The sequence below is a fragment of the Apus apus genome, chromosome 2, assembly GCF_020740795.1.
Source record: "Apus apus isolate bApuApu2 chromosome 2, bApuApu2.pri.cur, whole genome shotgun sequence".
In the NCBI taxonomy this organism is placed as follows: Eukaryota; Metazoa; Chordata; class Aves; order Apodiformes; family Apodidae; genus Apus; species Apus apus.
In genome coordinates this window covers 35556282-35582763 of record NC_067283.1, presented here as the reverse complement: position 1 = coordinate 35582763, position 26482 = coordinate 35556282, and the positions used below count along the sequence as shown (strand labels likewise).

The window sequence follows — 26482 nt, the reverse complement described above, 5'->3', positions numbered from 1 at the left end:
CTGACCCAGTTTTCTAGATTGCCTGATGACCGAACACTTCATTGGTCTATCAAAATACAAGGCTTCCCATAACTTGCAGTCTTCAAGGATGGTTTCTGCAGATGACAATTTGCCGCTGAGGTCTCATGAGGTCTTGTGGTTCATACCAACCTGAACTGTTCAAGGCTACGTGCAGACAGACTGATGCTATTTAAAGTATCACTGCACTATCTTTTCTTTTATGGTAAAGCACTCTAGGTCAGTGGATCTTACTATGACCCCTCTCCTGCTCCTTACTCTTCTGCATGTAGCATTCATGCAAGGTCAGCAAGAATACCTACACCACAGCCCAGTTTGTTCTACTCCAGTTACCTCTGGTAAAGCCAGTATCTGGAGTTGCACTGCAGCAAAGGAACTCATCTCTTGACTTTCTATGGCCTCCAGACCAGCCAGCTCACACAGGAGCAGCTCAGAGGTGGCTGGTTGGGCTGTGGCAATTCGCCATGTTGGGTCAGCACTGGCTCAGCCATTTCTGCACCATGCTCTGGTTATGCAACACAGACTTGTCCAGACTTTTATCATCTTTATATATAACTATATATATAATGTATAGTTATGCATGTACATATATATTTATTACAAAAGTGCCTAGAAGCTTTGGGTTAAAAACAGAGGGCGAGGTCCTGCCCCAAAAACCTTATAGATCAAGGATAAAATGAAAGAGAGCAAGTGGAAGCAACAGGGAGATGCAGGTGAATCTAAGCCAAGGAGGAACAACTACTGCGTACCAGCAGCCTGGATCTTTTCAAGATGTGTCAATATGTGCATTTGGTTTGGGCAGCTTTCAGGCTGAAGCATCTAAGTCGACTGCCTTACTGGGAAGGAGCACAGTTGGCCACAGTGAATGTTCTGAATGTCTCATGGAGTACCAGGTATCATTGCAATTAAACTTTTAATTACTAAAATGTAAGTTCACTGGAGCATGTGGTTCTACAGACCAGCTGCAAACCACTTCCACAGCCGCTACTGAGGCCAGAGCACCTGACCCAAGTGCTGTTCTTGGCCTTCGATACTTCAAAAATTCAGTCAGAGGGCAAAGACATGGAGGGGGTATTTTAACCTGAGAACAGCGTGCTGACTGGAGGGGTTGCCTCACTTACTGCAGGTCTGCTATTGTCTGATCCACGGTGCCTTATTGATGCCTATTAATCCAACTATAGCTTTCCTCAATTGTGGCCCATTATTTGAGGTACTCTCCCCCCTCCCCCCCCAAAGGTAGGGCAGTTCTGTCTAGTCTCAATGTATTCATTTGTCATTCAGAGGAGGAAAGAAAAAACAAACACACAAACATAAAGGAAAGCAACAATAAAGCATCAGACAAGTACTTGGAATACCTCACATAGTTGCAGGGACCTCACCTGACCTGCTGCATCCCATGTTTAACAATGTTTAAATCACAGCATCACCAGCGACCCAAGCTTTCCAAGAAGTGGGAGGTTTCTGTCACCAGGTTTTTCAGAGAGCCAAACCATATTCAGGGGAAAAGAAAACTGGCACCTAAAATTAATGGCTCTCTGCCAACCTAGTAAAGATCCTTGTTTGTATTTCTCAGACAATTCAGACATCTGCATGATGTGGATAGATTATTATTATCAGTAGCAGACATTTATACTGTGGTGGTGCCCAAAGGTCCCAGTCAGGACCGGGACCCCATTGAGCCTGGCACTGTACAAACACAGATAAGAGACAATTCTTACAGAGTGTGTTTACAATCTAGAGACACAAAACAGATTAAAAGTAGAAGACGGAGATAGAACACACAAGCAAATAAATATGCTAAAGAATTGGAGACAGTTTAGTGGCACTCCTCTGGTGGCAGTTTTGTTTCTTTGTGTGTTTTTACTTAACTTGTCTGCTCAGAAATGACAGGACTGAGGAAGTCTGCAAGAGGAAGGGAGTAACTAAGATTGAGACACAGGAAGTGCAATACTCTAGAGAAGGAAAATTGTGGCTCATAACTTAGAGGATGTGGGGAGCATCCAGATACAGCTAAGCTTTCTGTAGACGTTTTTAAACAGAGTGTGCATATATTTTCATATATGTGCTACCTTAAGGTATTTTCCTTTTGCTGGACAAGAAAAAATGTCAGCTTGGGAAAGTGAAAGTAGCTGATGGTAAAGACACTGGCAAAATGAAAGTGATGCTTGACACTGGAATGAGAAACTGGTGGACTGAGATAAGATAAGGCTAAACTGTGAGAAGTCTTAAAGACAAGAACCCTGATTCAGAAGTCAAATGCAAGCAAAGAGATGTTACACATATCCTTTGATGTGAGAAGCTGCTCACCAGGAAAAAAAACAACTCCATTAGAAATGCATTCTTGCTCACTTGCTTTAATTCACAGGGAGATCACACCTTAACTGAAGGGAAAGAATAAGCTGGGGGAAAAAAAATAATAAAACAACAGGGAATGGGTATATGTACACTGAACCACTAGAAACCTGTGGAAAAATGCCTCCAAAATTTGTTAAGAATTCTGTACTTTTCACTCAAGCTTCTAGGAGACAAGCTCCACAAATCAACAGCCCCACTGCCCTAATGCATTTAGTGGGCCAAACTCTGCTTAAAGATGTTGTCAATGGTAAACCTTGTCTTTAGAAACTCTGTTTGTGCTAATGCCATCTATATTTCCTGAACATATGTTTAAAGAACCTCTGCAAATTCAGCCTAAGTACAAGGACCAGCAAGTCCTTGGAAGCCTCAGAGAACACATTAACATTTGCCTTTTGGCTCTTACAGGTCTTAGAAACTGCTGGTTTCAATCTTCCCTTCCCTCTAAATATTTCACTGGGTCTTATTGCCTGACCCATTACAAGAAAAATAAGAAAAGCTAAAATGGTTTCTTAAACTATAATCTCCTTGGAGAAGTTTATGTTCTGCACAGTGTTAAGCACACAGCTGGAACTCACAAACGATACATGGAGGATAATGGCATAGTTAAAGCAAAACAAGGAAACGCTGCAAAAAGCAGGTTCAAGGGATTGTAAAGCACTAACTCAAATAACATCACATTCTTGCAATAATAAAAAAACCTGTGGGACAAAACCCAAAAAACTACAGCATAAACATGACTTGATCATGAAAGAAAGCAACAACGTCAAACTGATTCCACCTTCATCAAGGTCTCCCAAATCAGACAGGACCGAATACTTCATTCTTCAGGAAAACAAATAATTTGCATCACTACAAATAAAAGTGTATAATTTTCCATTGAAGAAAAAATATGGTAATAATACACAAAGGTACCAAATGGCAGCTATCTTAAAACTGGGAATAACTGCAATAAAGCTTACACAACCACTTTCTGGCATGTCCATTCTTTGTAAGGGTCAGGCTTAAGGCTCCAGCCTGGCATGCAAATTCAAGAAAACTTGAAAAATTAAGGCTCATTAAGGAAAAATGTCAACAGGTTAAACAACTGGAAAGAATCCTAACCCCAGTCTCCAGACAGAAGTGACACCAAGTAACTGTCCTGCCAGGTTTGTGCTACCTAAAGATGCTGGAGCCTTCACTGGCTCAAGTGACTTCATTTACAAACAGGTTATAGCAGCGAAAATGGCTTTTATTTGACTTTCATAACTTTGAATGTGAAAAAGAATAGCAGGTTGCAAAAAGGATGGAGAAAAAGCCTCTTTTACTCTTAAAGGGCTGAGAGTATTTGGAGAGCTCTCAGTGAGTACTAGTACCAACAGATTCCTATATTGGAAATAAAGTAAAACAAATTTCTCAATTAAAATTCTCTTTCTATTCACCTTTATTATTTGGACCAGTGAAATTTAATAGAAATACTAAGATAAAAGAGCTTTGTAGACCCTGCTTTATAATACAAATGAAAAAGGAATCTTTTTGAAGTGATTTATTTTTCCTTCTTTTTGTTATTTTTTTTAACTTCCCAAACAAAGCAGAAGTTTGTCTCTGAAAATAAGACGGTGAATTACAGCAAAGTCATGAAAACAAAGAACCAACAGTTTCTCCAGTGCAGGCTTGTTACCATGAGCTAATAATTCCAGACTTTAAGCAAGCTGAGCCTCTTTTTTAATAACTGCATGCCTCTAGGCAAAGTATTTCTACTAAAAATTATTGAGGCATGGAACAAGGCAAGGTGTGTGAGCTAATGTTGGATTGTTCAGTTACTAAACCAACTCCTATAGCAATGAGCCGGCTCTGAACTGACAGATTATTTCTCTGTATACACTTGTATAAACACACTGCTTAAGGTCGAAATCTGTGTAAGCTTTCTTTTCAATTAAAATGTCAAAGATGACAGCACATGTTTTCACTGTCCTCCACAGGATGATGGATGCCACAGCAGAAGTTTCATGCCCCTGTGTTTCAGAGATGTTTGCCTGCCTGGGTGTCTAGGAAAGATGTACTTGCTGATCTTCTCATGGGCCTGCAGGCAGACAGGACTGCTATGGAGACCTTATGCTTCAGATAGTTTGAAATCTCGTGACTTTTTCTTCCTCATAATCTTCTCATACGCCCCCACAACCAAGGTCGTAAAAGTTAGAGTGGGAAGGTTGTGCCACATAAAGCTGGAGAAAGGGTTCTGAATTAAACTCTCCAGATTGCTACTTAAGTGACAACCCTTGAATCCCAGGCTGGTTTCTGTTCATGGCCAATTCCCTTCAGGCACCTAACTGAAATCCCCACAGAAACACAGTTGCACCCCAAAAGGAGTTCAGCTCCATATCTGTGAAAATGAACAAAACTTTATCCAGCAGCTTCACATTTATTTTTGTATGCCTAGAGCTTGTACAAAGCCAAAGACACTGGTTCCAAATGTTGCTGGGTCTCAAGACCATGTAGTGATACAACTCATAGCACACACAGCCATAATACCATGGGTTAGACCTAGAGCACCCATTTGGTCTCAATTTTGCTAGGCAAAGACTGACTAATTGAAACAATCTCAGTGAGAGAAAAACATACCATCATCTGCCACTGGCAGATTCAGTCTGTTTAAAGCTGACAAGACACAACTGTGCTGTATGGAGTATGGCAAACAGAGTTTGTCCACAGTCACTAGTGAGGAAAACAAGTAGGTATATACATGTGTGATGATTTATTACCTGAGATCTAAATTCTACCCTTGGCACCAAAAATTTAAGACTCGCACAGACCATAGAAATCTTGAAAAGACGGACATTATTCAAGAAAATGCAAACATGATTTCTTAAACAGAATACCAAATAAGTACAATAGAAAATTAGAAGCTTGGAGAAGGCTCAGAGGAGTTAGGAGATCAGTGGTGGACCAAAATCCAGCTCTTAATCCCATCCTTTAACAAGAACACCATGCAGATACTCTGCACTTTTTAAAGCTCATTGCTTCCCTAGCACTTCTGCCATCAGCACATGCCCAATTCCCTCCACAGCCCAGAGGAAAGTTAGCACTTGCACGTGGCACACCACTGTCACAGCCACAAATGTGTTCATTGTCTGAAAGCTGCTGGTTGCTTCAGTGGGTGGCAGTGGGAGAGGAGGGGAAGGAGTATGTATGTACATTAGGGTGTGCTCTCAATTATCTGTTCAGCAAGTCACCTCCAGGTTTAAAAATCTCTTTGAGCTGCCAAATAGCTATATATCTTCAGTGACCCTCTTCCCACCCCCAACCCACTTCACTGATTCCTTTCAAACTTTCCTAAAGATCAAAATGAATATATGGCATTTCCTGGAAGGAACCTTTGCACACACTTCATCTCTTAAACTTGCTAAAAATTCCAGCTGACAGCTGTATTAGTACAAATGATGGGAAGCACACAGAAGAGGTGAACCTCAAGGCAGGAAGAACAAAGTAATGGAGAACTGCTGCAGCAGTGCTTCCGCAGAGATCAGCTCTGAGACAGCATTGTCTGCTCTCGTTATTTAAAGAGCTCACGTTGGCTTCGCTGCCTACATGCCAATGAGAGTCACCACCCACTGAGAGCATCAGTTGAGCAAACAGGAATCCCAAACTCACCTTCAGCATTTCTTACATAGCAAGGGTGGAAATAACGTTAACCCCTGTTTGCTAATAAAGTCCCCCAGAATAGCATATATTACTGAATGGTGTGCTGCAGAAATGCTCCATGGCAATTAAAGAAGCCACTACAGGTAGTGTCTGCTGGAGATTTCACTGATACTTGGATGCTGACACATACCAGCAAAAGTTTCCAGCAGTGTTTGAGGGGAAGAAGTGAAAGGTAGTAAAACCTGTTGTCCATTCACGTGCAACCACAGATACATGGGAAAGTTTCTCTCCCTATGCATGTCTGCACACTAAGAGACACAGCAATAGAGAGCAGGCAGTGAAAAAAAGGTGATTTTATTCTTGCAACAAAGTGTATATTGTCATCCTAATTCTTAGTTACTATCTGTGCCCACTCCCTCCCTTTTAAGTACTGGTTTGAGCATGAACCTGCAGCTAATTTTGAGGTTGGAGTTCATTTGTTTTCACATCAATGCAAGTAATTTCCACTGGAAAATGCATCTCAGGCATTCAATCAAAACAGGCCTAAAATAATTTTGAAAAGCTCATCTGTCTCCAATCTATATAATGTTTTAAAAATTGGACGCTTGCCCTGCAATAACATTGCACTCCGCAAAGCTTAAAGCTCTAAACTTGAGGGTATCAGTTACAGTGAAACTGTAGTAAATTAAAACATCCAGTTTCTGGTTTGCATTGATTTATAAATATCGACAAAACTACTATTACAGTCATTACCACTTTGGGTGCTCCATGTTGCATTTTCAACAGTTCAGGGTTATTTTCATGGTTATTTTCATTATTATTGTGGCTACAGTAGCCTTTCAAGTTATAGATCAAATTCCAGATAACATGTAAATCTTAAATCTTAGTTTTAAAAATAGACTTACAAATCAGCCACTACTTATAATAAAAAGCAGCAGTCTAAGTGGTTGGTAACATCAAATATCAAGCACTTTTTTTTAGACTCTCCAGCCTAAAGCAGAAAGGATACTTGCTATTATGAAATGTTTCAAATAGAAGTGAGGGGAAATGGGATAAAATACGAAGAGGAAAATATCTCTAGTCTTTTTTACCAGGAATTCACTGTTCTCTTTTGAATCAGTCTTTGGAATGAGAAAATCATAAGTATATTCAAAACTTTTCTTCTTAAGAGCTCTGTACATTAGACTACCTGGTGACCTTCAAGACATGCTTGTTTATGAGCGAAATATCATGGAGGAAATATAAATCTGAAAACTAAAGAAAGCTCATGAGCTGTAATCCAGTTAGCACAATAATTTGAGACAACAATAAGAAAAGCATGAACATATCAACAGCAATAGAGCCAATTCTCAATGGTGTAGAGCATGCAGCTTTGTCAAAGACAATGAATTTAAACCAACTGGGAATCTCTCATATGCACACATGCACGCACACCCTATAAACACACAGTATATAACTTACATTACATCTAGCTGTAAAACAAGCTTTGACAGTGATTTATGTCTTATGCTTCAAAAGAAAACAAAAATCCCCACTTCACACCTTGACATCTGTGGACTACAACCGAGTAATTTCTCCTGACCCCTGGTGGTGATTAGCTGATGAACTGAAGCAGGCGGATCTTACCATAATATTAACAGCATTTCTCCTGAAACCACTGGCCAAATTCTACCTTAGCTGCTCTTCTTGATACCATCACTGAAGCCAATATGCAGATCTGCAATCCAACTTTCCAGTATTCTTTGCATTTACCATATTTACATTGTGCTGCACATACAGTACAATTGAGAAAGACAAGGAGAGGTTGATCCTACTGTGGCAGATATTCTTTCGGACGCGATGCTCTTGCCATTAAAATTCACAGGAGTGCTGCTAATATACTCATTAGAACAGAATCAGACCCATAAAAACATATGACACCTCTGAAGGTATTTTCCTAACTCATACTCCGAAATGCTGACTTACCTCTGTTAATGACACACTACATTGCACTAAGAAAAAAATGTGTATTTTACATGTTTACCTTCCAATTTGTACTGATGTTTTTGGTTTAGTGTTTCACAGCTGGTTTGCTGGTTGGTGTTTTGTTGGATTCTTTTGGTCTTGAGAGACATGCTTTCTTAAAGAGGAAACATTCTCCCAAAACAGACTTTTGTGCAACATCCCCTGCACCAGTTTAGAGAAAAGAGCTTAACAGCTAGTAGGCAGTCATGCAAAAGCTCAGGTCATCCTCTCTGCTTCCAAGAGTTTGCAGTATGAAATAACACACTGTTAAATTATTATTATTATTATTATTATTATTATTATTATTATTATTATTATTATTATTATTATTATTATTATTAATTTAATGTGTCTTTAACATGAAGTACAAATGTTTACACACTTTGGGTTTGCAGTGTTTCTTTCTTCCTTACTTTCTCTTTGAGAATCACAGCTGAAACAGTGCTTGAGCTAGAAAGCTGCCATGCCAGGGGAAGTAATGTAGCAGAAGTATGATCAGCAGAGCCAAAAACTGAATTAGGTGAATTTCGAAACTCCAAGGATACTGGATAAACTTAAGATTTTGTACATTTTTCTAAACCCTAACTGCCTGGTGCTGTAAAACTGAACTCCAAAGCACCCGTTTTCAGTGAATTGCCACTTTAGCCATTGGAATTAACTGCAGCATTTGCATTAAGCATTTCCAGATTTAAACTGTGGGAACTGGTACCCTGGAGTTGTCAGTGGAAAGCCTCTGACAATGTAATTTGTTTCTCCTGCTGGCCTGACAAAGTCAGAGCATGCTGACATTCAAGAAACATTTGTTGTGTTTTTTTTTTGTTCCCCCTCCCCCCTTTTTTTTTTTTTAACTGTTTGCTTGGAGCTGTTGGGAGGGCAGAAAAAGAGGGCTGTCATCTTAGGAAGAGGAATAGGCAGAAGAGGGAAAAAGGAAGAAAGATGTGCCCTTTTCTAGATGTCTCCTATAAAACAAGCAAAGTGTTTGTCACATGCATGCCCTGAGACATGCTGATACAGTGCAGGTGAACACGTACAAAATGTTAACTTTACTTAAACAATGAAGTGGCAGCTCCACTTGGTTTACAATAACATCAGATCTATTTGATTTGGCTCACAGGGAGCCAGATATTTGACTGATCTGGTTAAAATATCTCAACAGTCACATAAATAGTCCCGGTCAAAGCCTGTTGCATCACCTGCATTTATTTTTTACTGTTAATATTTAGCAATGGAAGAAAGATACAGATCTGTGCTCTATACACTTGCCATCTCCAACAGTATGATCTCAGCTCAGAGAGCAGCAGGAATTTGCACAGCAGTGAGTATGGCTGATTTCCAGGGGTCGGAAGCCATGGCTTACTTGCTCCACTCTGTGTCTTTTGTTGTCATTCTGTCTCATTTTTTTTTTAATAGGACAGGCAAATATGATGAATGTAAAGAATAGTGGCAAAGTCAGATTTCAGATCAGCAGGTTTTGAGTTCTTCTCCCCTTGGTCTCTATTTTGTGAAACACAGATTTAGTCCTGGTATTAGCCTACAAGATAACAGGTCCATAAAATGGCTCATACATAAAACGTGATGAGAAAAGGAGTGTTTAGGAAAAATGATTCAGATGCGTACCTTTTAGGCCAACAGAGAAATCTGCCTTTATCTCTTTCTATATAGCAACAAACCATCTGAATCAACAACATTACACCTTTTATAAATCTGGCCTGGTCTATGAAAGATATGTAACAAAGGTTATCTGTGGCTTAAGAGAAGAAAACGCAGCAGTGTATGAGCAAGACATTCCGCATTTGGCAGACTCATACAACCAGCTGTTTGTTCTTCAGCTTGTTGCTATACATCTACTGGGACGTCCTCCCCCCCTGTAAACCTTGCTTAGCTCCTGGTCTTATTTGCACTGTAGATTTAACCCTAAACCATGGATAAGCGTAGTGTTCAGGATTTAAACTCAAGTGTCATTTAGTATTATTTCTGACATCTCCATACATTATAATGAGCTTCTTTTTCACAGAGGACATGGGATCTGATTTTAATTTGTGGTAGGGTTATGGTCACAATAAATGTCTATTTCAGATATTCATGAGAAGTCTCTAATGCAAATGGAAATAGAAAGTGGCTGTTTTCTTGTAATTTCAAAGCCATGCATGTAAAACACACAGTACAGATCTGTTCCACATGGAAACCCATTATTGATCCACCATTGTGCCCTGGCTCCTGCCCTGGCAGCAGGCACCCCCATGCCAAACTGTCTCAGCAGGTTTTATAGCTTGCATAATAGAAGAACAGGTTATGAAATCATTAGCACCTCAGCTGAGGCTGCCACAGGGATGCCCCTCTGTGTTCATTGTGAAACGTTTCTTTGGCAGCTGCATCCTAGAAGCGTATTTGGGTGTTGTTGCCTCAGTATCACCACACAGAGTGGGAATTAAATCAGTATTTTCATCTTCCGAACTTAAGCGAGAGGCGTGGAAATCTCTCTGGTCTGCCTCTAGGCTAATTCTCCCTATTTATACATGCCTAATTCTAGGTATGAAGACCTCTAGAAAGCCTAGGTGTCTCTAGTCACACTCCCAGCCCTACACAGGCAGCACTGCCAAGGACCTGGGCCATGCCTAGAGAGGCTGGAAGAGACTCCAGCTTTGTCAAGCTCCACACGTTCCAGCTCCCCTTGTCCTGCAGGCAGCCACTGTTAGCCGTGCTTCAGAGCAGCCCAAACACAGCTGAGGGCTGCCCTCCCCTTGGCTGGAGTCCTGGCTTGGGGTACAACACACAGCCCGCTGGCACTTTCTCCTCTGTAAATGCAAGCTCAGGTGAAACTTTGTCAGTCCAAGCAGCTGAAACTAAAACTTGAGAACCCAGATGCCCAACACAGGAACAAAATCCACTGCTGGTCTCTGAGCAAAGCATCTAGGGCCCTTTGGATGCTCCTCATTCCAACCCTGAGACCCTTCTTGCAAGGTTCAGAAATATTTGTGAACCTTGCCTTTGCAAATGAGTAAGGTAGCACAACTGTGATCTGGGTCAAGGACAATTGGTGGCCCTAATTATCTAAGAATATGAACGTAATAAAAGGGGAAGTTATGACACCTGAAGGAAAACACTAGCACCGGGTGGCAAGGGGAACTAGTTGGAAGCAGTGAAATGTTACTGACCTGAGCCACTCAAGGATCTGCTCCACTGGTATTTGCAAAACTGAATTCAGCCAGTTTTACCAGCTGCATGAGATAGAGCCTCCAAAGAAAGGAGCAATGCTATTCAGGTTCCTGAGCATTAACTAAAAGTAGCTTGTGTTGCCATCTTTCTGAATCAATGCACTGGGTCATGATTTAAATAACTGAGGCACTGGGGCTTTTTAAAGCAGCGTAAGTAAACAGCTAAGCTTGACATGATATAAAAAGCACCACAACAGAAAAGAGAACTTAATGTAGTAATGAAAATCACTTACCCTTAATCATTCCTGAGACAGTGTTTTTACAATGCTACTTGATTTATTCAACTAGCAAACATGCCTCCTTTGACTTTTCTAATAACAGGCCATCTTAGCCATGCTTGTTGGGATTTGAGTTTGGTTTTTTTTAATCATCAGCCCAAGTGCATGATTTAAATGTCTTTGATGCCTTTTCTTTAAAAGGATTTGCTAAGCACTAAACTGTATTTATTTGCAAAGAAGAAAAAAAAAAATATTCCAAACAACCCAAGCATTGCTGTGAAAGTGTGCAAAAATAAAAGGTTTGGTCACAGGTGTGTAACCCATGTTGCACATTTCTAGAGAGTATTATTGCTTCAAGACTTACTGAAGCCCACATTCATTGCTGCTGAGAAGCACACTACTTAGTGCACAAGATTGTATGAAAGGTTGTTTGCTCGTGATTTACGATGGTGCCCTTACACTAAATAGGAAAGACTGTAAACTACCTGTGCTCCACTGAGCAGCTCCACGCTTCCTCTTGCATGGAAGGGCCTCAGCTTTTGGAAAAGCTGGACAATTTCTTAAGTGAGTACACTCTTGTGACACTGAGGCTAGCCAGACCACAAACTATTTTATTATGTTGTGCAAAAACCTATGTGCAAAAAACCCCCTCTTTAATTAAGATAGAGCAACCAGCACTGCGGTTGTAATTACCTCGGACTGCTTTACCCACGGGCATAATGAAATAAAATTGGGCCCTCTATATTTTTGTTTTTAAACTAAGTAAACCCAAATTAATTTATTCAACTCAAACCAGACAGGTTTCTCTTTAAAAGGAAGGCCTATATGGTTGGAGGGGCTGGTGCAGGAGGCAGAGTGACATGCAATGATGACTGTTAGCTGCAAACTGCTGGCAAAACATTTGGCTTGCTGTTGGTCCGTAGCCAGTATTTTCCTTTGTTAATGAATCCCACATCTTTTCTAAGTAAAGCATTTTTTCTTCTCCCCCCTCACTTTATTTGAAACATATTTTAAATATTTTTGTTTTTATGACGTCGTGGAACATGATACAGCCCCCTCCTAACCCCGAATATGGGAAAATCAATTAAAATTTTGACATTAGGAGCTATGATATAAACATACAGTTCAACTGCTCAGACTTTTTGTTTTTTTAAAGCAACATCTCCAGAATCAGTGCAAAGAGAAATAACCAAATGAGAACTTCATGTTATTAGATAAAAATTATACCAGCTGAAAGTGTGTCACAGCCAGAATCTTGCTACTCACCAAACACAAAAAGCCCTGCAAATCTGGCAGGTTTTGACAGACTTCCTCCTAGACTTAGGTTTACATATTTTTCATTTGTGTTCTTTTCTGAGGAAAATGTCCATTAAAAAAAATAAAAAAGAAACAGACATCCTGATTGTTGTGTTTAATATTTAATACATTTTGTCTCACCCAGAGGACTTTCATTTTATGACTTAAAGAATGCAACTTTAAAATGGAGTTTTGTGGGCTTCCTCAATTTTTTACTCTTCCCTGAACAAAACAGAAGAAAAAGTAAATGAGAAATTTTACATCAGAACAGAAATATTCTTTTCAAATGCAATTATCATTTTGGGCCATACAGTCATACCTGCCCTACTGACCACCAGTCCTCAGGACTATGTGACAACAAAAACCCATCCAGCTCCCCTTGATGTTTCAAAATATCAAAAAACCAGATAGCCAAAATGCTAAGTCACTGAAACTCCAGGGAATACAGGCACCAAACAGAAGATTTAACCCTTTAGATCCCTATGCATAAGTTTCCCACTGAAGCAAAAAGAAGCTCCTTCCCAGAGGTCTTGCAAGACTGGAAATGGTGCCAGCTTAAAATGGGGAGTACTTTGTAACCTCTCACTGGTAAGAAAACAAGTTTGTTCAATCATCTTTTATGGATATCTAGTCTCTCATCCTGCAAACATCTAGCTACATTAATTTACACGCCCTCCTTTAATATTTTCAAATTTTACAAACCTTGCAAGATTGCTGCAGCCACTGAAACTTGTAAGTAGTTCTACCAATGGCAGAGACAATGAAAGTGCATTAACCTTGCAACCCACACTGGGTGAGGACAAAGATAAACTGGAAAAAAAGAAGTTGCAAAAGCCTTTTCGGCACCTATCTCCTTACTTTTCATAGTGCAAATGCCGGCATGCTCATGTTAGAAACGATAAAAAGCTTCTTCTAGAGGCTCCTGGTACCATCTCAAAACCTGAAGTCATATGAGGATGGAGAATTCAGTTATCTGTAGAGTAGGTACAAATTAAATATACTCTGCCTATTGTAGTGGAATCACTTGCATTCTAACTGACATGATTTATGCAGAAAATTGCAGCCGAGCTCAATAGCTAAAGCTGGACATTTGTTCCCACACTCAAATAGAAAATTTACCAAAAGCACCACTTTCAAGTTGATCCAAATTATTAAATACGCTAACAAATTACATGTAATGTATCTTGTAAGTGGAGAAGAATAGATTGGAAAAGCAGAGGTTTTTTAAAAATCTAAATGTTTCAGTTTGAAATGCCATATTAATTTGGAAATTTAACTAGCACATTTTAAAGAATTAGTTTTCTTGTAAACCTAAAAATTTCTTCGCTCTTTTTTATTTGCACAGAATAATTAAGAAATCATGTCATACTGAGTTAACCTAAGTGATTATTTTTAATTTCAGTCACTAATTCAAAAAGTTTGCTGTTCCTACAGAACTAGTTACTGTTACAGCTCACCTGCCACAAGCACATCAATAACACAAAAGAAACCTTAAATCTGTCAGTTTTTCTTCATTTCCTGTTCTATTAAAAACAACCTAATATTCCAACTCGTTCCTGTCTTTTACATCTTCTCTCCCAGATTTTTCCTAACAAATCCCTGCTGATTTTAACAGCTAGTTATAAACCTGAACATCAATATTAATGTATTAATGAAATACAGAACTAACATTGATATTTTCAAAACTACCTTACTTAAAGCCTGATCAGGTTCATTAATAAATTAATCAGGTAGGAACACTGTTTTCAAGGCAAAGGGAAAACAGTATATTCTACAGGAAAGTATGGGACTTTTTGTTTTGTTTTCCAAGGGGAATAGCTCTTCCAGCCAGGAACTTTTTACCACACATCCAGATTCAGTGATTTGCTCCAGACAAAATCATCTTTGACATTTACCGAAGCATCAGGCACAGCACAAAAGCTTGTCTTGACTGCAGACAAAGAGGATGCAAACAAGGTGAATGCAAAACAGTAAAGAATGTGCCAGTAGCATAGGGAGAGTCAGGCTGTATGCTCTAGGACTGCACTTTCCTAAACTTCATAAATATGAACAACATCCTTCTCTGAGCCTTTTAGCTCAAGACAAATATGAGACTGAGTCAGCATCACCACACGGGCTTTTGTCAGTGAAAACTCATGTTCAGTGACTTTTCTTCAGTCTTCACATCCTATTCCATAATAAATTATTAATTTTGCAATACTAGAATAACTGAGCATGCAGAGGGCAAGACAATTTTACATGTGATATTAGTGACAGTATATTGGATAGTCATTAGGTGAATGAATAAGGTACCAATATGAATAAGGTACAAGGTATATGGATAAGGGATACAGTGAGTTCATAGAAAAAAGGCACTAATGTGTCATTACTTTTACAGTGGGAACAGCTTTTGCTAGCCAAGTTCCTGTAAAGCATACCTGTGAGCTTATGGGGATATTTAGCAAATGGAACCCTCACATAATGATGGACAAAGCTTGTCTCCTAGTTTTGTAAAACATGCTGAAAATTACCACAAAGAGACAGAAGTTTGGCTTGTTATGGTTTCATTCCCCTATCTTTGCAAAAAGAAAAAGGAAACAAAAAACGTAGTACTTCAAACAGCTGACTGGTTTGCAAATACCTCAGAGATGGATTTTCTCAGAGTGTTTCAGAATTTTCTTGCAATTCTTGACTATAAGCAGAAAATACAGATGCTTAGTCAATCAGGGAATAAGATTTTATTCATCTGTCTATGAAACGAAAATATATCTGGCTTCATTTTTTATTACATTTCAGCCAAAAAATGGCCAATTGCCAGGATTCCTGTTTAACCTTTGCGTGTTTATCAGACATCGCCTTAAACTTCAGTGACTGTCATTTATAGCGAGACAGCTAGGAAATGAAGCACCTCAAAACTTAATTCACTCTCTCCGCAGTAATAGCAATTCTGAGTTCACAGGGACACCACTTACGTGAGATGTGTATGTTCTTTACATCTCAAAACAAGGTGGACACAAGGTGGCACAGGATATGCTTGGGATGACATTATGTTCTTATCTCACCAGTTGCTTTCCTTATTGCTTTTTCCTCATAAAAATTCTTCCTGCTTCACCACCCTGTACAGATAGTCAGTGCTGCCATCATTGCCCAGTGCAGGACCAGAGAATAGTTTCAGTCAGGAGGTACCTCTGAAGGTCACCTTGTCCAACCTTCTGCTCCAAGCAGGGCTAAACGGAATATCAGAGCAGGCTGCTGGGGACCTTTTCTAGACAAAGTGTGAAAATCCCCAGCAACAGAGACTGCACCACCTCTCTGCAGCCTGTTGCTGTGCCTTGCCATGTTCCTCCTGCTGCAGCCTTTCTTTCTTTAGGCCCCACAGGAATTTATCTCACTGAAACTTGTGAAACTTGTGACTTGTCTTCTGCCTTCATGCTGCAAAGAGGGGCAGACCTTGTCTCCTCTGGAACTACCCTGAAAGGAGCTGAAGGCTGTAATTAGATTCCCCTTTAGCCGTCTTCTTCCCAAGCTAAAGTAACCAACTTTTCCTGCTCTCTGCTTCTTCTGATACTCTCTGCCTTCAACCTAGGGAGGATGGCAGTAATGACATCTGTCCTCTGTGCAATTCACCCACCTTCCTCTGCTGCAGGGCCACAAGTCTTTGCAGGCTCACCCAGGAACTTGTACACGGTTTTGGTGCCCATTTGCTTGGAGCTATTCAACAGTCCAAACAGATTTCACCCTAAACTGCTGGGTGCAGAGATTTTTTTATTCTCCCCACAATAGAGAAGATCTTTCTAAGTCCAAGTCTTCTGGGGATTGTTTGGGCAAACCCAAATATCTGACCCTGAGCCAATCAGTTAATTATTATATCTAATGTTTGTCCTATTTGATAATTACTGTGTGGAAAAGATACATGCCAATGCAGACGTGCTGCCGAAATCCAGCAGCCCTGTGCTCAGTGCTGCGTGGGGCAGCAGATTCATACTCTTCATACATCCAGCGAAATCAAATTTACACTCCAAAAAGTCCTCTTACTGGAGAATTGCTTCTTTAAAACAAGTCTCTGAGATAAATAACTATCTTGTAAAGGGAAAAAGAAAAGAAAAGAAAAGAAAAGAAAAGAAAAGAAAAGAAAAGAAAAGAAAAGAAAAGAAAAGAAAAGAAAAGAAAAGAAAAGAAAAGAAAAGAAAAGAAAAGAAAAGAAAAGAAAAGAAAAGAAAAGAAAAGAAAAGAAAAGAAGGCATTAGATAGTGCTGCTGCTGGCTGTGCTATCAGTCAAGAACTTGTCCCAGGCACACCAGGTGAGACCAAAGTTTATAACTCCGGAATGTAACACATGAGGTGGCCAGAGTATTATTGCCTGTTTTATCATTTGCTACTCTTCGCACTTGCTTGGCATTTTTCCACAGAAAAGAATTAGAAATAACAGAATTTTTAAGAAGAGACACGGGCCATCAAACAGCATATGAAATGTACAAAAATTGATCGTTTTTCAGTGCACAGCAAGTGAGAAACTGTTACTCTTTCTCAAGACCTTTTTCAAATAACAACAAAAAAAATTCTTCTCAGCAAAAACAATTACCAATTTGGAAGGGAAAGCATTTTCTCTTGAAAAAATTCCCAATGTCCCTTGAAACAATTGTTACTTGTCAAAGCCCAAATTTTAACAATTATTGAACCCTATTGGAATCAATCACATTTCACTTTTCTACATAGATCTTTACAAATCCATGCTTTTCCAATTAACACTATACTTGAGTATTTATTTTTAATATTAATTTATTTTCTCATTATATTTTTCTAAGTGTTGCTGGTAGAGTTTTGTACTTTTCCTGAAGTATGCTGCAGCAATTTCATAGGGCACTACAAAGCCTTGTCCAAATAGTTTAAATGAAAATAAAAATGGCTAAATTAATTGCTAAAAGGGAATTTGTTACATATTGTTTGTTCATTCAAGGTATCTACTGAATTGCAGTAGCTGCATCAGGTTTTGCTCCAAATGGAAAAAGTTCCACACTGCACAAGACCAGCAAGTAAAAAACCCAAAAACTTACTGATCCAGAACAATGTCCCCCTATAACTGTTGTTTAAATTTTCACCCAAGATTTGATATGTTGGTCTAAAAAATCTTGAAATGGGAGGTAGAGCTGGGGGGTGCAAATACAGTTTCGATTTCAAAAAGAAAGAAATTGTAATTCAAATGTATATACTCACATCACTGCCTTAAGTCAAGCAACTTGGAATCGTGATAAATTCTTTCTGATAGGATTGCTTAGGAATAACAGAAGTTAATTTTGCCGTGCAGCCTGAAACACAAACAGATCCACGCACACAGGATTTCTGTACTAATCTGCACTTGGTGCAATACATCTCTGTTTCATACAAATGGCCTCGAGATATTAATCAACACTAGATTCCAATGGCAAGGAATCTGGTGATTCGGGCAATCTCCAAACTGAACCTTAATTTAGTCTTTATTTTGATTTTTCAGCCAACCTTACTTCTACATTAATTTACAGAATAAACTAATGATTCCAAGTGTGTTGAAAACTAAAAAGTATTTGAAGCAATGAGAATTCCTGCAGTCCTGTGAGTGACAGTGCAAAAGAAATGCAGCTTATATCCTTATATGCAGTGAAAAAAGAGTTCACTTCGATCTGGAAACCAAATGACAACAAGGAACACAGTACTGGAATTTTTTTACATGATACTGAGTGCCCTGAAACTAAGGTCAAGGGAGGATCTGGTCTAGTAAGTTTTTTTCTCTTCTGGTTTTTAAGACTCAGTTTGGAAAAAAATAGCTCATGTTAAAACTGACACATAAAATTATGGGTAGTGATGGCCTTTTCCAGTGTGGTAAAACATTCTACTCGTATTATTTCTGACAGGGCTTATGAAAAGTAGTTGACATTTAGAGAAAACATAACGAACTTTTATTATAATGATTTTGCTGCTGCTAACGGGCACAGATTGATTGATCTCCAGAAAACAGCGCCCATGTGAACCACATTGCCCATAATCTTTATCATCATGGAGTGGCACAAGAGTTGTAGATATCTGCAGTAAAACCCTCCGCCTTGTTGTTTATATGAATACATCTTGTATTCATACTATTAAGAGCTTTAACACGTTTGACTAATGGCTGCAATTTGCAAAACATCCTGTGATGCTCTTGAATGAAATATACTGTTAAAATAAAGACCATCACACAAATACAGCTTGTGCTAATCTGAGAGGCTACGATTCTTACTCTCAACTAGTGGTTTTTACCAAGACAATAGCTGGTTTTATTATAATGTGCAGAAATCTTTCAGTAAATTAAAAGTTAGATGCTTTCAGTACAGTCATTCATTTTAACATAGGAAGCTGATGCTAAAAGGAAACATCAGGATATAAAATACAGAATTGAAGTGGGGATGGAATAAACAGTGTTAAGTAAATTGTACTTTCCTGGCTCTGTCAGAATCAAAAAGTCCTAAAAAAGCAAAATGTGTGTCACTGGGGCTGAAAAATAATTCATGCTATTTGACAGTCAAGGCCTAAAAAATGTATTTGGAGGAAGTGGAGAGGAAAGACAGCCTGCACCACCACAAAGAAATTCCATGCCATGTTTAAAAACAAACAAGCACCCATAGAGAGAGGAAATTGCCCATTAATAGGGATCCAAGGTTCATCAGCCTCTAGGATCACTGTGACTGAATAAGCAGTTTTTTCAGGAGGGCACATCCTAAAGCTAGAGATGTTGAAAAATATGTGGGTGCTCAAAGGAATGAAAAGAGTATAAGTTTACGGACTCTATCCAGAGTCTGTCAAGGCAGCAATCCTATTCACGGCAATAAGCTTCGGATCAGGTTCAATATCCAAATGTAGTACTCCCTCGCTAGAATTGGCTGGTCACGTCGGAAACTGTTTGGGCAAGGTACCCCACCCATAACAGAGCACTCAGGGAGAGTACGGTAGCAAGCAACAAATAATTTGTCTCTTTGTCACAATTAGGGCTTGTGTCTCCTGCTTGTTCATCCTCCGAGACAACAAAACGAAGGCCGTAGTAAGGTAGTATCTCTGTTGCAATCTAACGAGGAATGCCACAAGAATGAGGAGCAAGAAGACACGAGTTCCTTCCATTTTGATGTTGAAAGTGGAAGAAATGAGGAAGCGATGGGGTACTGAAAGCCTCGAGGAGATGGATGCTGTGTTTCCACCAGCTCCTTTCTCTGGGATCATGTAAGTAGGGAGAGGAATAGAAAGGAAATACAAACACGAGCGTGGAAAAAGAGTTCCACTACGGGAATTGCCACATCAGCTAGGTGGAAGACAGAGATATGCAAGTCCATTTGCAGGAGAAAGAGAGCATAAACACAGTTAAGTGGATATTAATGAATGCTAAACAAGGATGGCAAGCCTGCTCTGAACTTACAAATCACATCCGCATTAATACCAAATGAGTTCATTAAGATTAACATTATTATGATGAGTATCAAAGGGATTAAAAGAGATTATGGCAAATAAGAGAGTCAGATAGGAATGAGATGTAATTACCTTCATATCTGGTTTATCTATAGCTGCAGAGAAAGACCCAGCATTCACTTCACACTGGAGGAACCTAACTCACATTTTGATCTGAAGTGTAATTTTCGGCAAAGCTGATCTCAACAGTTTGGGCTGAACGTGGCCCAGACATGTGCAGGACAAACAAAAGAAGGGTGGGAAGGTGAGCAGAGAGAGACAGGGAAGGGTGGAGGAGGCCCGCTCCTCCCCTAGCAGCCTCACCCCAGTACAGGAGACAACTAGGTCTTTATGGCCCCCTCCCCGTCAAACATGTGAGGTGTGGCCAGCCCTGCCACCACCTCTGCCCAGCACCTGGCCTGCTCTGACCCCAGCACTCGTCCACGCCAGCTCAGAAAACTTCAATGGATTTCAGAAATACCAGCCAAGTCTTCAAAAAATGTTTACGGGAAATAGTCTCACTGTAGAGCTAGGAAAATCGAGGAGGAATACAGAGACAGAGGGATCACATTCAGTGAAATAAAAACAAACTCTCTGACTTTTACCTCTTGCTTTTGTGCTGCAAATGCAGAGCCAGTTCTTTTGTGCATGCAGAGACCAGCTAAAGAGCACCAAATTACAGCTTAGAATCACACAGCTTATAGAGCAGATATTCCGCCAATGCATACATTCAACGACGCAGGCGGAAATGTTACTCGGGATCTTGGTGGGGAAAACTTACTGGGACTCTTCCAGCCAGGCTCTGCTCTGAGCAGATTGCCCAGATTGCCTTTCTTCACAGGCCGACCACGCACGGTTGGCTTTCCAGTGCAAACAGTGCTTCCCAGCTCTGGTGTCTTTGGCCTCTGGTTTGTTTGACAGGTATACATGTGCTTCTGAATATACCTTCTGATGCTCGTTATCAGAGTGTTGTTAACATTTCTCTTGGCTGCTGTTTAAAAACTAGGTCCCTAAAGATATCATCCTGCAATAAGAAAATCCTCTTGCCAAAAGGCCCGGCTTCAAATATGTTGAGGCTGACTGTCAGAGCTGTTGTCCTCTGACCACAGAGCTGCAAGTCCACAGGCATATCTCCACATTGGCTCCAAGGCTGCACAAGATGGGCAGCTAGTGCTGGAGGAATCCAAAATGGGCAACTGTTTTTATTTTTCCATTGTTCAAGATGAATGGGCATTTCAAAAGCACCTGCCAAGCACAATCAGAGCTGTCTGGATCTGGTCATCATAGTTATACCTCACTAATTATATGATTTGTTGCTTCAATAGGCAATATATGTACATACACATGTGTATGCAGGTGCATTTTACAACTGCAACTTTTTGAAAAAAGCCTTTAAAATTCTTGTTTGTGGTGCTGTGTTGAAATCAGTTAAGAAAGCAGAAATAAATTGTATCTTAGATTTACAATACACTTCTGGAAGGGAAGAAGGATTTATTATATATTTACATCCTATACCTAACTTCACCAAGCACAAATCAGCAGGATGGAAAAGATGAAGTTGTTTTGTGAAAGTCACAAGCTCAAGACAGGGTCACCTGTCAGTGCACCAAGATGTTCTCCTTTGCTGCCCTCCCAGCCAGGTGAAATGTTACTAGCTAGTACCAGACACAGCAGACTCTCATCTCCCATGGAATGCAACCTGATGCCCACAGACTTCCAGGCCAAGCTGCACAGTGTATTTTACATGTGTTTTTATAAGAGAAACAACAAGGATGCATTTCTGTATAGGCAAATATAGAGTGTGACGGTCTGACATCCTCTGCCCATTATCTCACTAACATGGTTAGACACTGTTCTAGGACAACACTGACAGACTTTTCCTGCACAAAGTCTCCAGCAAGAAAAGGCAGGAAAGGAAAGAGTGAAGACAAGTCCATTTCAGAATCTGAAGTGGACAGGCAAAGGGAAGAATCTACTCGCTTTGCTCTGATAGTCTGTGGAGCTGTACTTCCCAACATTTCTGGGAGAAAATATGAGTCAGAAATCCTACGGGAACTCCTGCAGCAGCACAGCTCCCTCCACTACCCACACATCCTCAAAAGAGCACTGCGCAATCTAATCCATATGGTGTATCTGCACCGCAACGTGGGCCAGAGCTGGGTGCGGCCTTACGTGAGGCTCTCAAATGATAACAGTTTGGCACATGAGCAATTGTTTGTGCTTGAGCAGTTGATTGATGAGCTTGGAAATCAGGGCATTTAGGAAAAACCTGTGACTAAAGTGCAGGGATGTAACGGCTAGACACAAGATGGCTTTGCAGAGGGCTATGGGAGGGGAAGGAAGGCAGGAGCTGGACAGGGGCTCTTGCCCCTCTGTTCAGATGGAGATGGGGAGGTTTGACCATCACTGCAGAACAACACTTTTTGGTATTTTGCTCATTCAGGCCCCAATACAGCTTTAAAAAAAAAATAAATTCACCAACCCTTCAAGACTGTGTTTAAGGCTATATTCAGATAGCCAAGTAAATATTTGGTCCACTGCTGATCCAGTGGACATAAATACACTGCTTCCCTCCAAGACAGAATTCCCTGAAGGGGGCACTTCCGAGAGCTGTATCTTAGGAGCTGACAGCACTTGACACAGAATGCAGAGCTTCTCTGAGCAAAACAGGTATCCTGAGGACACCAATACACACCTGGTATCTCGCATTCATCCCATATCTAAACACAACGCCCAAGCAGGGGCTTAATCAGTGCTAAACTCGGCATGGCCCACACTAGGGATAATGTACCCACGGTGAACTTGAGGAAAAAGTACTTTTTCTCCCTCCTCACCCCCCTAGACCTAGAAGCTGTCAGCTATGTGGAAAAAAACCCCAAAAGTTCTAGAGGGAGACAGACAGATTTAATAAGACACGCAAGTGTTCTGTCCCGCAAAGGAAACCCATGTGGGAAGATGCCCCAACTCCCAGGTTGTTCTTGAGAGCAGAACCATGACATGAGGGGATCCACCGTGCAGGGTGGGGACCTCAGTGGTCCCAGCAACGACAAGAGAGCAGCCCATCAAATGAGCAATGAGCCCGGGGCAAGCCAAGGACCTGAAAGTTGCTGACAAGAGTTAGGGACGAAACACCAAGGCTCCTCAGGATGAGCTCTGCAAACTGCCTCCTTTAAACGTTTTATTTTCTAGAGCAGATTTCCAACAGTAGGAGCTTTTACTCACTCTGCTAGGCAGAGTCTGAACTGCTCTCTTCATACAGTTCCAAATTCACCACCCCTTTTTGCTTTTGCCTTTCTCTTTTCTTTTTGCTCTCTCTGGGCTTTTTGTGAAAGGGACACCCAGTTTCAAGCCATTTAAAAAATATCAAGAAACCCTGGTGGAAAATAATTTGCAGCTGTGATAATATAACATTTTTTAAAATACTGTAATATAGTTTTACTTTTAATAATAAAAGATAAAAAAGGGGAGTCTGTGAATAATTAGAGAGTGCAGTCTGAAGCCAGTTACAGTCACTGCAATTGATAATAAACTTAAAGCCCCTTGACAGCAGGTAAATGCTTTGCAACCCTGACCCCCTTCCTCTCACATTACTTAACAACCCTGCAGTTCCAGCATTACATCACCGTCCAAGCGATTGGTTCCTGCATTTTAACTCTCTCCCTGTCTCCTCCGATTAGGAGCAACACAATGATGGGGGGGGGGGGGGGGGGATGGAAAGAAAAAAAAAAAAAAGGCACAACAAACCATCAAACTTCTTTCAGGTTTGCTGTGCTCCTTGTTTGGGTTCCGTGTGGTCGAAAAACCAACTTCTGCTGCTAACGAAGAGTCGAGGTTACACGCACCAGAAAACAAACTCTGTCGAAGTGGAAAAGAGTGGGAAAGGGGTACTAGGGAGGGGAAGAGGAGAGGAGGAGGAAGACAAGGTGCAGGGGTGTGTGTGGGGGGGAGGTATATAGAATCAGAAAAGGAAAAGAAAATTAAAAACAAACCTCATGGACATCACTGAGCCTGAATTCCCTGCTGAGGTGCAGAACATGAGAGCCCTGGAATGAGTGTATGTAGAACTTGAGCCAAAGCTTAACTAGCCCGAGTGAGTCATATCCTTCCCATTTGATTCCCGTCCAAATGATGATGTAATGCTCTGGCCCTCTCCCTCACTCGCTCCAGCTCGCTACACTACCTCCCTCCTCCCCTTTTCTCCTTTTTAGCTCAGTGCTGGTGAAGTCACCATTTAAATCTGGCAGAGCTGAAGCAAAAACTTCAATGTAACCAAAACAGCCCCAGGCCAAGTTCCAGACGTACTGAGACTCGGTGGTGCAATTGCCATTGGAAACGAGTAAACAGAGAAAGAAACAGTGCCGCCTCGGAAGGGCCTGCGCAGCTGCCTGCCGGATCGCAGGAAAACCCTGGGACGGGGCTGACAGGGCTGGCGGGGGCTCCTCGGAAGATGTTACACACCAGCGCGCTCGCTCCCGAGTGCCCGCGTGGTCCGGGCTTCAGGAAAAGCCGGCGATTGGGAAAAGAGGAGATGGAGCCGGAGACAGGGAGGGCGGCGGAGAAGCCGAGGAAGCAGAGGCAGCGCGTTCGTGTGGGTCTGGGGAGGGTGAATAGCGCTGCTCTTGCAGGTTACGCGTTAGACTGAGATTTCTCTGCTGTAGCCTCGCAGAGCTGGAATCAAGCCCCGTGTTTTTGGTGGATAACGACGGGGCTGTTTCATGGTGCGCCCGCCAACGTACAGGTGCAAGGAACTTTTCTTTCTCTGCTACTTCAAAAGTACCCGAGAAGCCCCGAGCCTTACAGCGCTGCGAGCTTAGAACTAACTCACGGCAGTGCTGCTGGTCTTGCCTCCCCCGCGTTTAAAACAAGGTCCTTCGGGTGGTTATCTCCCAACGCTGATATTAATGATTTAATATTATTTTTTTTAAGGATAGTGAATGTTTCTCAGTGGAACTAGTAGTAACTTTTCATAACAGAAGAAGCCTTTCATGTGGCCAAGCATAAAGCTGTTGCGGTACCAAGTGCTCTACTGCAACGTATTGCAGTTTCTAAGTCCTCCTGATGTGGCTGAAATGCCTCCCATGTCCTCTCCCACAGAGGTTTTTTTTCACCGTTCATCACTCAATTAATTGTAGTCAACACAGTACAAAAACAGTTGCTCCACAACATAATGTAAAGCTTAAGCAATAATTATGATAATACATGAAGATGTCTAAGCACACATACAATCCCTCAATAATCCAAAGACTAACAGTTTCATTGCCAAACTGCAGAGATGTAAGCATTAATGGCACCTGAAACACTAGAAAGGTATTTAAAAGTGACTCTTTATGGACCAAATATTTTACAAAGTCATGTCTCATAGTGAAATTCAGTTTTGCAATAGTCAGGGGACACACCTGTCCTCCAAAATTCAGAAAACAATAGGAAAATGTGAAAGCCAATGTGTTTTTTCTTCCTTAAAATTATGTGATTTTATGGAAGAGCAATTTCTATTGCCTAGCAGCATTTTACCAAACAGTCTGGGGGGTGGGGGGAGGGCACATTCATTAATTGATCAAAGCAGCAATGCAACAGAGATCATTGTAAAGTACTTAAGTCTCCTCCTGAGGACACTCTCATGGTTATAAATTATCTTTAGAATATATGTCTATGGATCAACACTGTTAGCTTCAGACATAGCTTAGCCTTGAACTCAAGTAGTTTCAATCATTAATTTAGATTATTTTTGTTTAAGGTACATATGATTTTTACTGAGAAAATGAGGAGAAAACCAAGGGTTTATCCTATTCAATTAAAAAAACACAGTTGCCTGCAGCAGGCTGACCTGCTGGATGACATCCTCAATTGATATTGATGCTGCAGCCTCTCAGAGTGACACCTTTATCAAGCAAGGCAGCTCTGAATTAGAGGTGATCAGCCATAATTATTACTGGCGCCACTGAAGCCTGTGGCTTGACAGCATCAGATGTGGTTGTTATAAAGTTTGGTCCATTGTGTCAATGGCCTGTATAACTCATTTATGTCTGAATTACCAGCTATTGATTTTTTGTCTTCTGTAATGTAATAAAATAAAAGTTAGATCATTCCTAAAGCTTTCTTTTAATTCCAGCCTTGCTGATAGTTTTAAGCTCAGCCCACTTTTCCTTCTCCATTTAAAAAAAAATGTGACTTCCAACCCTTTTTCTGTGCATGTCTAAGAGGTCATCTTCCCTCCCTCCTTTTTATTTTGTCCTCTTACATTTACACTGCTGGATCATATAGCTTCTGCTCATCCAGTTATGCCACAAGCATTGTTATAAAATTTGTCATGGGCCTAGGACGTATCCCAAGCTC

The 26482-nt window shown here is 40.7% G+C and overlaps 1 protein-coding gene across 2 annotated transcripts in view; it reads right to left on the bottom strand.

Annotated features, from left to right (window-relative positions):
* CREB5 (cAMP responsive element binding protein 5) overlaps nucleotides 1–26482 on the bottom strand; it is a 259903-nt gene that overhangs the window by 79107 nt on the left and 154314 nt on the right. The window contains exon 1 of one of the 2 annotated variants that reach the window (XM_051612170.1): nucleotides 24139–24182. The exons of the other annotated variant lie outside the window; for it this stretch is intronic. Within the exon in view, the coding sequence (XP_051468130.1) occupies nucleotides 24139–24149 (11 nt within the window). The 5' untranslated portion in view covers nucleotides 24150–24182. Of the gene's footprint in view, nucleotides 1–24138; nucleotides 24183–26482 lie in introns of those variants that run through there. 2 annotated transcript variants of the gene reach the window in all.